This window comes from Cenococcum geophilum, assembly GCF_001692895.1.
Source record: "Cenococcum geophilum 1.58 unplaced genomic scaffold K441scaffold_61, whole genome shotgun sequence".
In the NCBI taxonomy this organism is placed as follows: domain Eukaryota; kingdom Fungi; phylum Ascomycota; class Dothideomycetes; order Gloniales; family Gloniaceae; genus Cenococcum; species Cenococcum geophilum.
This window is the reverse complement of record NW_027137619.1, coordinates 833,692-846,677: the sequence shown is the minus strand read 5'-3', so window position 1 is coordinate 846,677 and position 12,986 is coordinate 833,692. Positions and strand designations below refer to the sequence as shown.

The following is a 12,986-nucleotide window of genomic DNA, read 5'->3' as shown; positions in this document are numbered from 1 at the left end:
CATGAATTGGAGCAGCCCAGTCACTACCCAGTCGGACGATCCCAAGGCCTCCAGAGGGACAACGGATGGAGTATTCGAGAGCAGCAATTACAGTAATGATACAAACGACGAGGACCCACGACTTACAAAGCGACGGAAGCTGGCCTCGGAACTCCCACAAAATTACGAGCACCACATCCCACGCCGTTCTCAAAGGCCCTCCGTTGCAATAGAGTCGTACTAGTTGCTGAGTATCGGGACTTGCCTGACCGGCCACCATATCCATTGGCGATGTTCTTCATTCAGCAAAAGATGAATCTGTGTCATTAGGTGAGTACTCCAGCCCTCTCCCCACCAAATCGAGTTCATCTGGTCAAGAAGCACACAGAAGAAGGCAAATATACAGAGGGATTCTTGTTCCCGATCCCTGAGCAGAAGTAAATACTTCTCAGGAACGCGATGGACCCACATGATGGCGTCTGTGGCCCCATGGTTGTACTTGTAAAGGTTAAAGGCCATAAATGATTTACGGAGCTCCTCGATAGCTTTAACGTATATATCGAACGTCGTTCGGTCCGGGATCGTCTCGGCGATGAGGTGTCGAAGTACATTAAGCTGCTCTTCTCCAGTTGAGGGTTTGTTCGTAGGCAGCTCCCGCAGTTGGACTCTTCGGAAGCCGTCTTGATACATCGGTCCAAGAGGTCCAGATATGAGTGCTGCCAAAGAACTTTCCATGATAACATGGGTTCCTCGAAACATCAACAGCCAAGGCGCTATTCCTGTTTCTCCGACGAGCAGAAAGTCCTCCGGCTTTCGAGGACTAGCCAGAGTATATATAGCAACAAGTATAGAGAAGATGCAGAGCCCAGAACAATTCTCTTGCGTCATATGTGGTAAGAGCTTCCCGCCTCTGTGGAGACTGATTTGGTGGTGTATTTGGGCGCGTGATACGTAGAAGTCCTTCTTTGGATAGAGGTAGGCCAAATGGAGTGCTGACAAGGCGAGTATGCCATGCATAACGAAATCGAAGGAAAATGCAAGTTGAGGAACGTTGATCCGCCATATACTCTGATGCACAGGATCGCTCTGTAAAGTGTAACATGTCTTCGTACAAAAGTTGTTAAACAGCTCTCGATCAAGGAGGATTAATCTATTGATGCTTTCAGGGGAAGGCTTGCTGCCAGCTTCGGCTATCGCGTTGTTCGTAATCTCGAGAAGGAAAGAATCCTCTTCTGGTGCTTTGGTTGATATGGTAAGATAGTCGCTTTGTGGTGAATGGTACCTAACATTTTCATGCTTCTCTGTTGGAAATGTTAGCTTTGCTCGATAGAATATCACAAGTATCTAGAGTCACTTACCATCCTTCGATGATGTCACTTCAGCCGCCTTGATAGGTTTCTTTTTCGTGTACTTGAAGAATTCCCACTCTTTAAGAATCATTTCCCATTTCCGTTCACTATAGATAGGAGTCAGTCCATGAACTACTTTGAAACATGTGGTCGTCCCACCTTGCCATGAACCCGTGATTTTCTTCCATTATCGACATAGTGGTCTGGAGAGTGTTGTTTTCCTTCATATAGATCCAATAAATTTCCTTCTTGTGAAACTCCCATTTTTCATCATTCGGCGAGCGGCGGGAACTATTCATGGTAAAGCCCAGAGAGTTTAAGTGAAAATATCAATTGAGGAATTACACGAGAAATGTGAAGGGACACGAGGCTTTTTGTTCGTCCATATCCTGAAGCTGGCCACTCGCAGCGGGGTACAAAGTGCAAAATTGCTAACCCTGCGAACTGTCGCGTCACAAATGGCGTTCTTTCATGACAACGCGCCAAAGTGCAAATTTCCGTACTTCTAACGTCTTAGCCACCCATACGAGTCAGCCACCCACCCGAGCCAACTACTACCCCCCTGAATGCGTGCACGGACACTGACCAGAATCAAGATCAATTTGACATCAAAATCAACCCCAAATTTACCCTATTATATAAATACACTATAATCCATTGGAAGCTCCTTCCAAGCCTTCTTCGCAAATGTAATAACACCCCGTAATACGGCCTTCCTTTCCCTTACTATGGTCTCTGGCTGTTCCTTTTGAAGCTTTTTCTTATTTTTATTTCGCGCCTCTGCCACTGATAGAACGCGTGCCATACCATACGTGGCTTTTGTCTTACTACAACGCTGCTTCCGCTACTTCTTAAGAAGCCCTTGATTTGTTTGCTTGAGGATTGTATTATTAGCTACCGTATTTAAAGTGAACTGCTTAATATTATGCATAACTTTAGAACAGGCATGGCAGTAAGCCTTTCAAGTCTTCCACCAACCTCGGACTTGAATTGAATTTCGTGGCGCTCTAATATCATGGAATTCTATGAAGCGCCGCTGGCTACAAGAATATATGGCATCATTAGCGTAGTGTTAAGGCTTTTGGCAGTGGTGATATCAATATTCAATATCAGGGTGAGGCCATATTGATATTGATATTGAATAATATTGAATATTGAATTCTTGCCAAGCCTCCATATAAATATAGGGTGCGAACCGTGCACAACCAAAGCCTCAGCCCAAATGCACGCCCAGACATCGCCTAAAATGGACACCTTACATTGTCCCTATAACCTTTATACACCTTATTATACTATTGTATATATAATATAGTATATATACTTATTGTAGTAAAAGCCATAAAACTAGCTATATATATATACTATTATATATTCTCTTTCAATATTCAATATCTTTCAGTATTGAACATATCGTATTGATATTGATATTGAACGTTCAATATTCAATACTAATAACACCACTGGCTTTTAGTGGCAGGATCAGGTTGTTATCACTATCTATTAGTTTTCTATTTACTGCTTAAGCTGTTCTGTATCTACTTAGCGGCTCATATAGCCTCGTTTAGATGGCGGAGGAATTCGCCTCCAGTTGAGACCTTTACACGCATCTACTTCTAAATTCGGCGAGCCATCTACTAGGTCTATATTAGTAGCGCGACTATTAAAGGTTATAAGTCTTCTAAAGCTCTATAGGTACCTATAATTTACTCGGGCCCGTAAAGGGTATAGATAAAGTAGTCTCTATATCTATATAGATAGAAATAAATAGTAATGTTAATCGGTAGATAAACAATACATTTTAAAAGGACGTTTAGCGGATATAAACTCTATAACTTTAGCAAGCTTAGTAGCTTAGATATTCCTCTAAAGTACCTATAAAGACCTATAGGATGAACAGAAGTTGCTGAATACTAATAGGAGACCTGAGGGGACTTACCAGATCCTTTGTTAATACCTTAAAGGCATTTTAACCAAAAATCTTACCCAATTAATTTAAACAATTTAAGCCACCCTACTCCTCTGCACTAGAATTGTCACTTAACACCGCCTCGTAAATTATATTGATTTAAATTTCTTTATAATTAATTCAAGTCAATTCGCCCTTAATTAGAAGCAGTGATGGCAATAATTAGTTAGTTAGTTACGATTATATTATATAATATAGGAACATAACCAACCTAATTATAATCGTATCTACTGGTTATATTACGTAAATAACTATATTATCAACTGCGGAAATAGCGGAAATAAAAAGAGGGAGAGATAGGAGGGAGCTATAAAGGCTTAGTTAAAGAAACAGAATCTATTAGTAGCCAATAAACAAGAATTCCAAGACGAGGACTGGAAGAAGGTCAAGGAAAGGGCACGTCTATATATTTAGCGCTAAGGCTTAGCCAAGCCCCTAACTAGGATCTGTAACAGTGCTATAATAAGAGCTCTAGGTAAGCTCTAGGGCTGATTATAGTTATATAGTTATTGCCATCACTAATTAGAAGACTTATTACTATATTTATTTTAAAATAGAAAGCTAATATGCTTTATAAAAGTTGCTTAAATATTTTAGTAAGTCTTTTCATTACAGAAGGAGATGTAGATATATTAAATTAATAGCTATTCCTATCTATAAAGCCTATATAGAAAGGAGTTATTAGCTAAAGATTTTTTAAAATAATTAAAGGATTAAATAGTAAAGGCTAATTACCCGCTATGTACTTACTATATTAGTTAGCTATATAGCTTTATATTTATTTGTACTAACTTAATAGCATAAGTAAGTCGTATCCACGGGCACGAAATACGTGTAGTATCGTATGCTTGTTTAAATGGTGACTGTCGATTCTATTAAGGTAGACTACGTGGTCTATATACTAACGCGCCTCCCCCCTAATTAGTCAGCACGTAGGTAGTTAGTGCATAAACGCGTATTTACGCATTTATACACCAGGTGCTATAATTATACACTAGCGGTACTTAGAAAATAAAACCACTTATATACAGCCTCCGTAATTGCCTTAATAGAACCATAAAACATATAAGAAAATATATAAGAAACTCCTCCTAAGGTGCCTTCTAGGCTGCCTTCCAAACGGTACCCCAAGCTGGCCGTAAGTCCTGCTTACGGTCCGTAAAATAAACCATACGGCCTTTTAACGGGCAGTAGATAAGCCATAAGTCAGATCTTAAGGGCCGCTAAGACGCTAGTGCTAAGCAAGCCAATAGCGATTTTCCATGCCCGGCATGGAAAATCGTAATTGGTGGATTTAACCACTGTGGCAGAATATAGCAGAATTTGGCAGGTTATATAAGTCCACTAAGTTCCATTGCAGCTTTCTACCATTTTCTACCTAATAGCTTACAGTCCATAGAATAGGCCGTATAATAAGCCGTACGGCCTTCTAATAGGCCGTAGGCGTACCGTAGGTACTCCGTTAGTCCCATTCTACCCATTCTATAACTTTTAGGTTAAGCTTATTCGTATTAATTAGGGTTTTAAGGGCTTAATACGGCTTTGCCTTAGTCATAGCGTCTACTAAGTTATTTCCGCCGCTAATCTATTTAACCTCTGTAATTTTATATCGTTTATAGGCCTAATATAAGCACATTAGGTCAACTATAAGCCTCTTCTCTTATATTATACCTATTTTAACTAAGCAGTCGTAAAGGGACTTTAAATTGGTGCATAAAACCAGGGGTAACTACTCTAGTTATAGAATCTTCTAGACCGTTAATTTAATTGCGGCTGCTATATTAAAGCCATAAGCTAGTATATATAGTTTAGAGGCTAGTATACTGCGGGTTACTTATTTATACTTAATTAAAGACTAGTACAGTATATTTACGTCCTAATTACGGTCCGTAAGTACGATTATAAAGCCGATTTGCGATAATAGGTCCCTATTATTGGTAAAGGAGGCGTCTATAAATACCAGTAAGCTAAGGGAACTTAGGTCTAGTAATACAAAAGTAAGTCCCCTTACTATATTATCAATTTGCCACTAAATGCGCTTATTAAGCTGCTTAATATTTTCTTTTTATAGATCTACTGCCTAGGCCGTAAAGGACAAATTATAGGCAGATTTGGGTTAACAGACTATAGCAATATAGGCGCCTCTTACACGCTATATAACGTATTAGTCCTTTGTATTTATAGTCTTATGGGTCTCTCTATAGGAGCTAGTAAGGTCCGTAGGCTTTGCTATAATAGGCTTTAGGTTTTAAGCTTAGCGTTCCTAAGTTAGCTTAATTAAGTTACCCTTTTATATAATTAGGCCTCCATTAAACTTAATCGGATTCTGCTTAGTTAACTACTCTTACGGCTTTACTAAGAACTTGGCCTTTTATAGTTTAGTTTCTTTAGCGTCTATAAAGGTCTAGTCTGCTAGGAATAGGGTATCGTCTATTTAGAGTCTAACAATACTAAGGCCGTTTAATAGGCTGTATAGGAGGCAGGGGTCGTAGGTTAACTATTTTATTTTAAGTTTACTAACGTGGTGCTAGTAATATATCTTAAACTAGTAGTTTTTAGCTTCTAGTACCCCGTAAAGAGGTTTTACAACCTATAAAATTATTCCTAGTTATAGGTTAAGCTCACGGGGTAGTTGTATAAAGATATCCCTACTTAAGTAGGTATTTGACTGCACGTAGGCTTATAAGATGTTCCGTAAGTAAAGGGCTACAGGTTTAGTTTGCTGTAGTCTAGGCATAAGTGCAAGTATAATCTATTAACTAACTCGTTAAATTATAGGCGATTGTATAAGGACTAGGTCCTTTCCCTAGTCGTTATAAGCTTATATAATAAGCCTTAATTTCTTAAAAGCTTTATTAGTACTAGGGTGCTTAATCTCGTTAATAAAGCGTAAGTTAAATATACGGACGCCTTATAAAACATCTTTTTCTATTATAACTATAAAGACGCCCTTTTTAAGTAGTCCGTTAATCTCTTTACGCCATAAGTCCGTAAAAGGGGTTTCCTATACTAGGACTAATATATCCGCAGGCAGAGATTGTTTTACGGATATACCTATAGAGGTTAGGTAATTCTTTATTACGGGGTTCTTAGTTACGGGATACTTTTAGGGGCGTCCTTAGCCACGCTTTATAGTAGGTTTAGTAGGTTTAGTAAGTTCCTAGGGGACTTCTAAGGTAGGTGGGGGTACTTCTAGTTTATCTAGTTCAGTAGGTGCTTCCAGTTCATCTGGTTTAACGTCATAGGTATTTTTAAATTAAAAGTAGGGTTTTATAGACGTGCTTCTAAAGCTAGTTGGCCCACTAGGAAGCTATACACAGCACATCTCGTTTTCTACGGCTAGTAGGCAATAGGGTCCATTCCAGCTGCCGCTTTTACGCTATATAAGGACTTTAGAGTTAAGTGGGAGGTTATATACTAAGGTCGTATTAGGTCCATTACGGTAGTATAGGGCGTTATTAACAGTTTGTTTAGCCCATAATTTAACTATTTCGGCCATTACCTTCCGTATTATAGCTGTTCGTTCCGTAATAGATAGGGTAAAAGGGCCTAGGTTGCTTATCCTTAGGTAGGCTCCGTAAACTAAGAGGGTAGGTACTAGTTTATTAGGGCCAGCAGTGTTATTAACAGCTTTTACGGCCATCTATAAAGCTAGTTCCTTTTAAATATCCTTATACTCGTCTATAATAATCTAATAAGCTCTCTATAAAGCTAGGTAAGCTTACTTAATAAGCCTAACGGACTAATACGCCTTAACTAGAACAGCTTTTGTTAATATAGCTATGGCTATAGCATACTACTAGAATTCCTTACTAATAAAGTTCCTACCAGCGTCGTAGGTAATATACTTAGGAGGTTTAACGTACGTATTAATCTAGCAGGTCCGTAAAATATCCCAAGTATACTTTACGGATATATTTTACAACTAACGGGCAGCTTAGTAGCGGGTTGCCTCGTCAATTATATATAATACTAGGCTACCGTTAATGTACATAATATCTATATACACTAAGTGGTTAAAGTCAAGGTCCTTATAAAGGGTGAACTTAAATTAGCCTGGGGAACGTCCGTATTTCTAGTAAAAGGAGCAGTATTTAGTTAGGTAATTAACTGCCTTCTTATTAACGTCGTCGTGTCCAGAGCGTTTAAGGACTCTATATAGCTTTTCGGCTAACAGATAGCCGAAACGGCGGTGTAGATAGTAGATCTCCGTACTAGTAAGGTAGCATAGGTTATAGTTAAAAGATTCCTAAATATAGGTTTATAAAGTCTCTCCCTATATAAGGAACGGGTGTCTAAATTATTGTATAATTAGTAGGGTAATATACTTACTTCTTAGGGCAGTTACGGGGCCAATTAAGGTGTCCGTAATATTGTTATAGTAAACCTATAACCTATCTATGTCCATAAGGTAAAGTAAGAAAGAGGTGTCTGCTTTTACTATATAGAAGTTAACTAGGCTAATTAGGGTTCTAACTATAACTAATCTAATTAATACAGTTAAGCCAATGCTAAATTGGATGTTTACGGCCCCAGTTTACGTAATATTAATATCCGTATTATTATTTGCGGTAGTCCTATATATAAGGTATTGTCCGTAGCCTATAGTAGACTTCTTAGAGGCGCCTATGTCGATTATAACACCGTAGAATTCCTTAGGGGTATAGCGTTCTGTGGTAATATATGCAAATAGGTCCTGCTTATAATCTATAATATCTATAATAGGGGTACTTATGGAATAGTTTTTAGGCGTAACTAAGTGTATAAAGGAACGGTTGGCTAATACGGTCGTAATATTAAAGGCTTAGCTATCTATAAAAGGTCCGAAAGTAGTTAGGAACGTCTCTAGGGTCTTTTATTCCTAGTTATTTAGGTTAAAGTTAATTATAAGGGCTTCTATTAACTTATTAGGGGGCTCCTCTTCTTCCTCTCCTTTATATTCTAAGATAAACTGGCTAATCCGTTTATTAAATCTCTTCTTAGACCTATTACGTTCTTCCTAGGTATGCCTTATAGACTAATATCCTTCCTACCACACATAAAGCATTTCTGGCTTATTCGTCTATAGGGGTATACTTTTATACAGGGGTTACTACAGGGGTTACGGGTAGGACTTGGTCGGTATAGGTGCTACTAGCGGTAGCGGCGGTCCGTAAAGTAGACGTCTAAGTCTATTTACGGATATTAAATATCCATAATAAAGGCTTAAGTGCCGCCTAGTAGGTTTAAGACTTCGTAGGTTATAATAGAGGAGCGTAGATTATTAATAAGGCCAGTTAAGGTATCTGTAGGCTTATAGTAGGCGTACTTATAGGGCTCTACTTCCTAGTAGGCCGTAATAAGTTTATTATACAGGAAGTCATCTATTTAAAGCTTAGCGTTAAGGCCGTGCTATAGGTACCGGAGGTCTTTAATAAGAATTTGCAGGCACTCTATAGTCGATTTTTCAGTATTCTTATTAATTATAGTCCATAGCTTGGTCGCATTCTATTAGGTAAGGATATTACGCCTATATTCCGGTCCTTTAAAGTAGTTATAGGTAGCTTTGTATAGCTTATTAAAGGGGACACTAAGGGGGTTGCTCTTAAGGTTAGTATAGTAATAGTTAAGTGCTAGGCCGCGTAGTATGGTAGAGTAGGCTTAGCTAAACTCCTCTTATTTAGGGAATATCGGCCTTCTAGCAGAGTCCTATAAAGATAGTTAGTTTAAAGTTAAAATTATCATTTTCACCACTATTACTTTAGTTCGTCAGTATAGAGCTTAGCTAGGTTAGCTAGCTCCTGCCGTAAGTCTTTTTACTTAGGTAAATTGCGGATCTATAACTTATAGATTTATAGCTTGCGGATATATAGCTTATATGGTCTATAACTTAAATAGCAGGGGTAGTTTAGTCTGTATTTTAGTTTTATAGGGGTATTATAATCCGTAACTTAAGAGTAGGGTATATTTTAGCCAATAAGGTTAAGTTTAAAGCCGCTTAGGTTTATAAAACGAATTTAGTTAAGTGGGTTAGGTATAAGGCCAGTAATTATATTAAGTTAGAAGAAGTAAAGAGTTCCTTAGTTTCTTGGAACTAGTCTAGGATTTCCTCTTTAGTCTATTCCGTTTAGTCCTTTTTTATATATTATATTATTTTTTTTTTTTTTTTTATATCCGTTGTATTATACTACGTACAATACTGCGCATGCAGCCTCTAGGCTATGGCGCTATAGTCCTATATACATGAATCCCTTAGGGCAGCTTAACATGTACTAGTAACTATGTCCTAGTAGTTTATAAGCCCCTAACTAGGGGTTTATAGTTCCTTAGTAAAATACTAAGTTACAAGCAACTACTAGGTAATGAGAAAACGGTAGAAAAACTATAAGAAAAAAGAAATCCTAACCGCTTTCCCTATCCTTTTGTAATTTGATTCTGTCCTTTTGCTTACTAATATCTCTTTACTAGAAGCCTTAGTAGGAGTTACCTCCTTCTATAGATCCTGCTGTTATTAGCCACTTTTCTAGTAGCTATCCTGTCCTACTTAAAAATAGGAAAAGCGCCTCTCTTCCTTTTAGTGTACAAAATAGCTTCTTTAGAGAGAGAGAAGAGCTTAGTTTCTTTTGCATTTCTCTTCTTTCTTCTCTATATAGGTTGCAGTCTAGTAGTAGGTGCCTAGGGGGTTTGTAGTGCTCTACATTCCCTAAAACATCTACCGTCTTCATTCCCCCCCCTATTACTTTTAGAGAAGGATTTAAATAGCCTTTTCCTAGCTTTAGCTGGAAGAAAGCTGATTGTAGCCTTTTTAGGATATTTATCCTTAGGGGCTTTAAAGAGAAAAGGAATAGCTTCCTTTTACAGATCCTAGGTATAAGTGTTTTCCTATTCTTATTCTGCTGCCAATTATTTTTCATTGTTCTAGTATCTTTCTCTTTGCTGCTCTCCCTATATAGGCTAAGGAGGTATAAGAAGATTGTAGTTTTTTCTAGAAAGGGGCCCTTTTTAGCTAGCTTGTCTGCTATTTCATTCCTATAGATTCCTAGATGGTCTAGGAACCCAGTAAAAGTTAATAGAGATCCCCTTACCTAGTAAGGCTTAATAGGTATATCGATCAGGCTTTGCGTATATTATTTAGTACATGAGAGCGCTATCTGTGCACACCCTTTAGTGTATTGTAGAGCTGTAATGTTTTAGATACGTCTGCTTGGTACGTTACTTCTCTATGGCTCTAGCTTGTGTTTCTCTTCTATTCTTCTAAAGTTTTTTATTTGCTCTTGTGCCCTTTATACTGCTTAGAGCTCGCGTCCCTTAATTTCAGTTATAGGGTCCTAGATTCCAGTTTGTTGTCTTATTTATAGTCTGTGTTTGTTGTGCCCCTATCGGTTTGCTTATAGCAGCCTTCATTATTTTTATCGTCACTATAGAGCTATCTGTATAGTTTAAATTCCATACTATGAGAAATCGTCTCTCTAGGGATTCCATTGTTGATTTTCATACTATCGTCTTACATGTTCTACCTGTTGCATCTCTCTTTCTACGCTCATTAGTCCTTTTGAAATAGCTAAATGGATAGCGGGCATAGTAGTAGGACCTCGGTTTTGTCAATCTAGAGAGATTCTCTCTATTTTCCAGTTTTGAATTAGCCCATGTCGTGTACTCGTAGTGGCTAGGATCTAGTAGCTGTGTTCCTTTGGCACTGTTATAGGTGCTTTCTGGTAGAGTTTTTAGTTCTGGTACTATAGGCTAGAACTCGCTGCTTAGGTTGCGTCCTAGTCTTTGTTTATCTTTTCGTACTTTAGGTAACCTTGCTTGAATACGTGGTTTTCCTAAATTTTAGAATTCGCTGTATTGCGTAGTTATGCCTAAGGGTTTTTCAATCTAATTCTAGGAGGAGGGAATAGAGGCTTCATAGGTGATCTTCGTTTCTCTTGGGCTAGTGGGATCCTCTGAATTCGCTCTCTATATTCCACTAGTTTTAGGAGGGCCTCAATTTGTAGAGCTTGTGTGCTAATCTACGTAGGTCTTCTCTAGATACTTTTCCTATGCAGTCATTGTATCTTCGTTGGTCTGCCTTGATCGATAGTCACGCTATGCTTCGTGTTATATGGAGTTGTCGTATGGTTTGTATCGATGACGTCTTTGTGTATTGTCTAGTCTTCATAATCTAGAACTAGAATTCTTCCTTTGCTCAATTCCTCGTGCTTTGTATCTCTAATGTCTGTTTAAAAGTTTAGAGCTTTTCGATTCTTTAGGCATATCCCGTATATCTCCTCACTAGGTGGTTTAGGGGTTATTCTAGTCTCTTTGCTTTAAGGTACTCGTTTCTTCTTATAGTGGATACTTCTTACTATGGATGTGTCATAAAGCTCTGTTTTGCCTACGTCGCAGCTTATATCTCTCAGACTTCTTTGGCTCTTTATCCTTATCTCTAGCGAGCTAGGAATTCTCTCTAGGTTTGTACAAATGGCATCATTAGCTTTAGCTGAGTATTTGATGTACCTGTTTTTATAATTGCAAAGCGTCTCGTATCTAAGAGGGATTATGCTCCTTCTGTCTGTATATGTCTTCCGATCCCCATTACGTATGTTTCGTAGAGATCAAATAGGGGATATCGTCGCTTCTTGTGGTTAATGCCTGTTTCTAGTTCTCTTTTTCCTTTGATCTTTCCATTAGTGCAGTAGTTGTGCTTTCTGTTGCTTCGTATGTCTGCTATTCTATGTGTTTATAGAGAAACGCTCATAGTTAGGCTCTCACATTTAGTAGTCTCTGTTACAGAATAGATAGAGGTGGTTTTTTGAGACGTTTCATAGGCCTCTTTTAGTCCTTAGGAATAATTTTAGTAAGCTCTATCCTTGGTCTAGCTTTTTTGTCTATATTTTTAGGAACTTGGCTTATTGTTCTAGTGTAGTCGGTTCGTCGTCTATTGTAGGTCCTTAAGCTTTGTCTTCTCTCCTCCTTAGTTGCGGAATCTTGAAGTTATCTTTTATCTTATCTTAGGATATCTTAAGCTTTAGCTTTGCGAAAGATCTTCTCTAGGGTTTTGGTAGGCTCAGTTTACTAAGGAGTTAGGTCTATAGGACTTTGGTAATGAGTCTTTCCCTTATTTGCTCCTTCGGTCTTATACACTCGATCGATGCTTCATCTCTAACGGTTTTTTAAATGGCCCGTTTACTAGCTTTGGGTCAATAGGATCCGGTCTTATTCTCTACTTCTATTACGGTTATTAAGGTTTAAATACCCCTAGTTAGTTCCCTTACTATCTTATCGCTACTAATTACTAAGTACTTTAACTCCATTTTTATTATTACTAATTATTATTCCGTATATTGCTGTAATATTTTAATCTAGTTATAGATCAATCTTGTTTTATCTAACTCGTTTAGTTTCTTTAAGTTCTTTTAACTCTAGCTCTTTTGGCTATATAGCTTTAACTATACTTAGCGTTCTTTATAAATCCGGTATACGTTATTATATAAATTATAAAACTTCTAATTAAATATTCCTTTTTCCCGTAGTACACTATTATCCTTTATTATATATATCTTCTGCTAGTTTAGTTCCCTTTATTATATAGTAACTCTAACTTCTTTATAATCCCTTATAAAAGTAACCTTATTGTTCCGCAATTTATATAAGCTCTATCTCTAAACTACTAACTTTACTATAGAGTCCGGCCTAAACATCTCTACTAAATAAGATCCCTAGTTTTAGCC

General features: G+C 37.8%; 1 protein-coding gene across 1 annotated transcript; it reads right to left on the bottom strand.

The window, feature by feature from the left end:
• Window positions 1–219: 219 nt before the first annotated feature.
• Window positions 220–1,525, bottom strand: K441DRAFT_700168 (uncharacterized protein; the record flags this gene model as incomplete). Its single annotated transcript, XM_067653230.1, has 3 exons — window positions 220–1,280; window positions 1,338–1,435; window positions 1,488–1,525. 3 exons carry the CDS (start codon window positions 1,523–1,525, stop codon window positions 220–222), a joined length of 1,197 nt encoding a protein of 398 aa, XP_067498524.1.
• Between the last annotated feature and the right edge of the window lie 11,461 nt (window positions 1,526–12,986).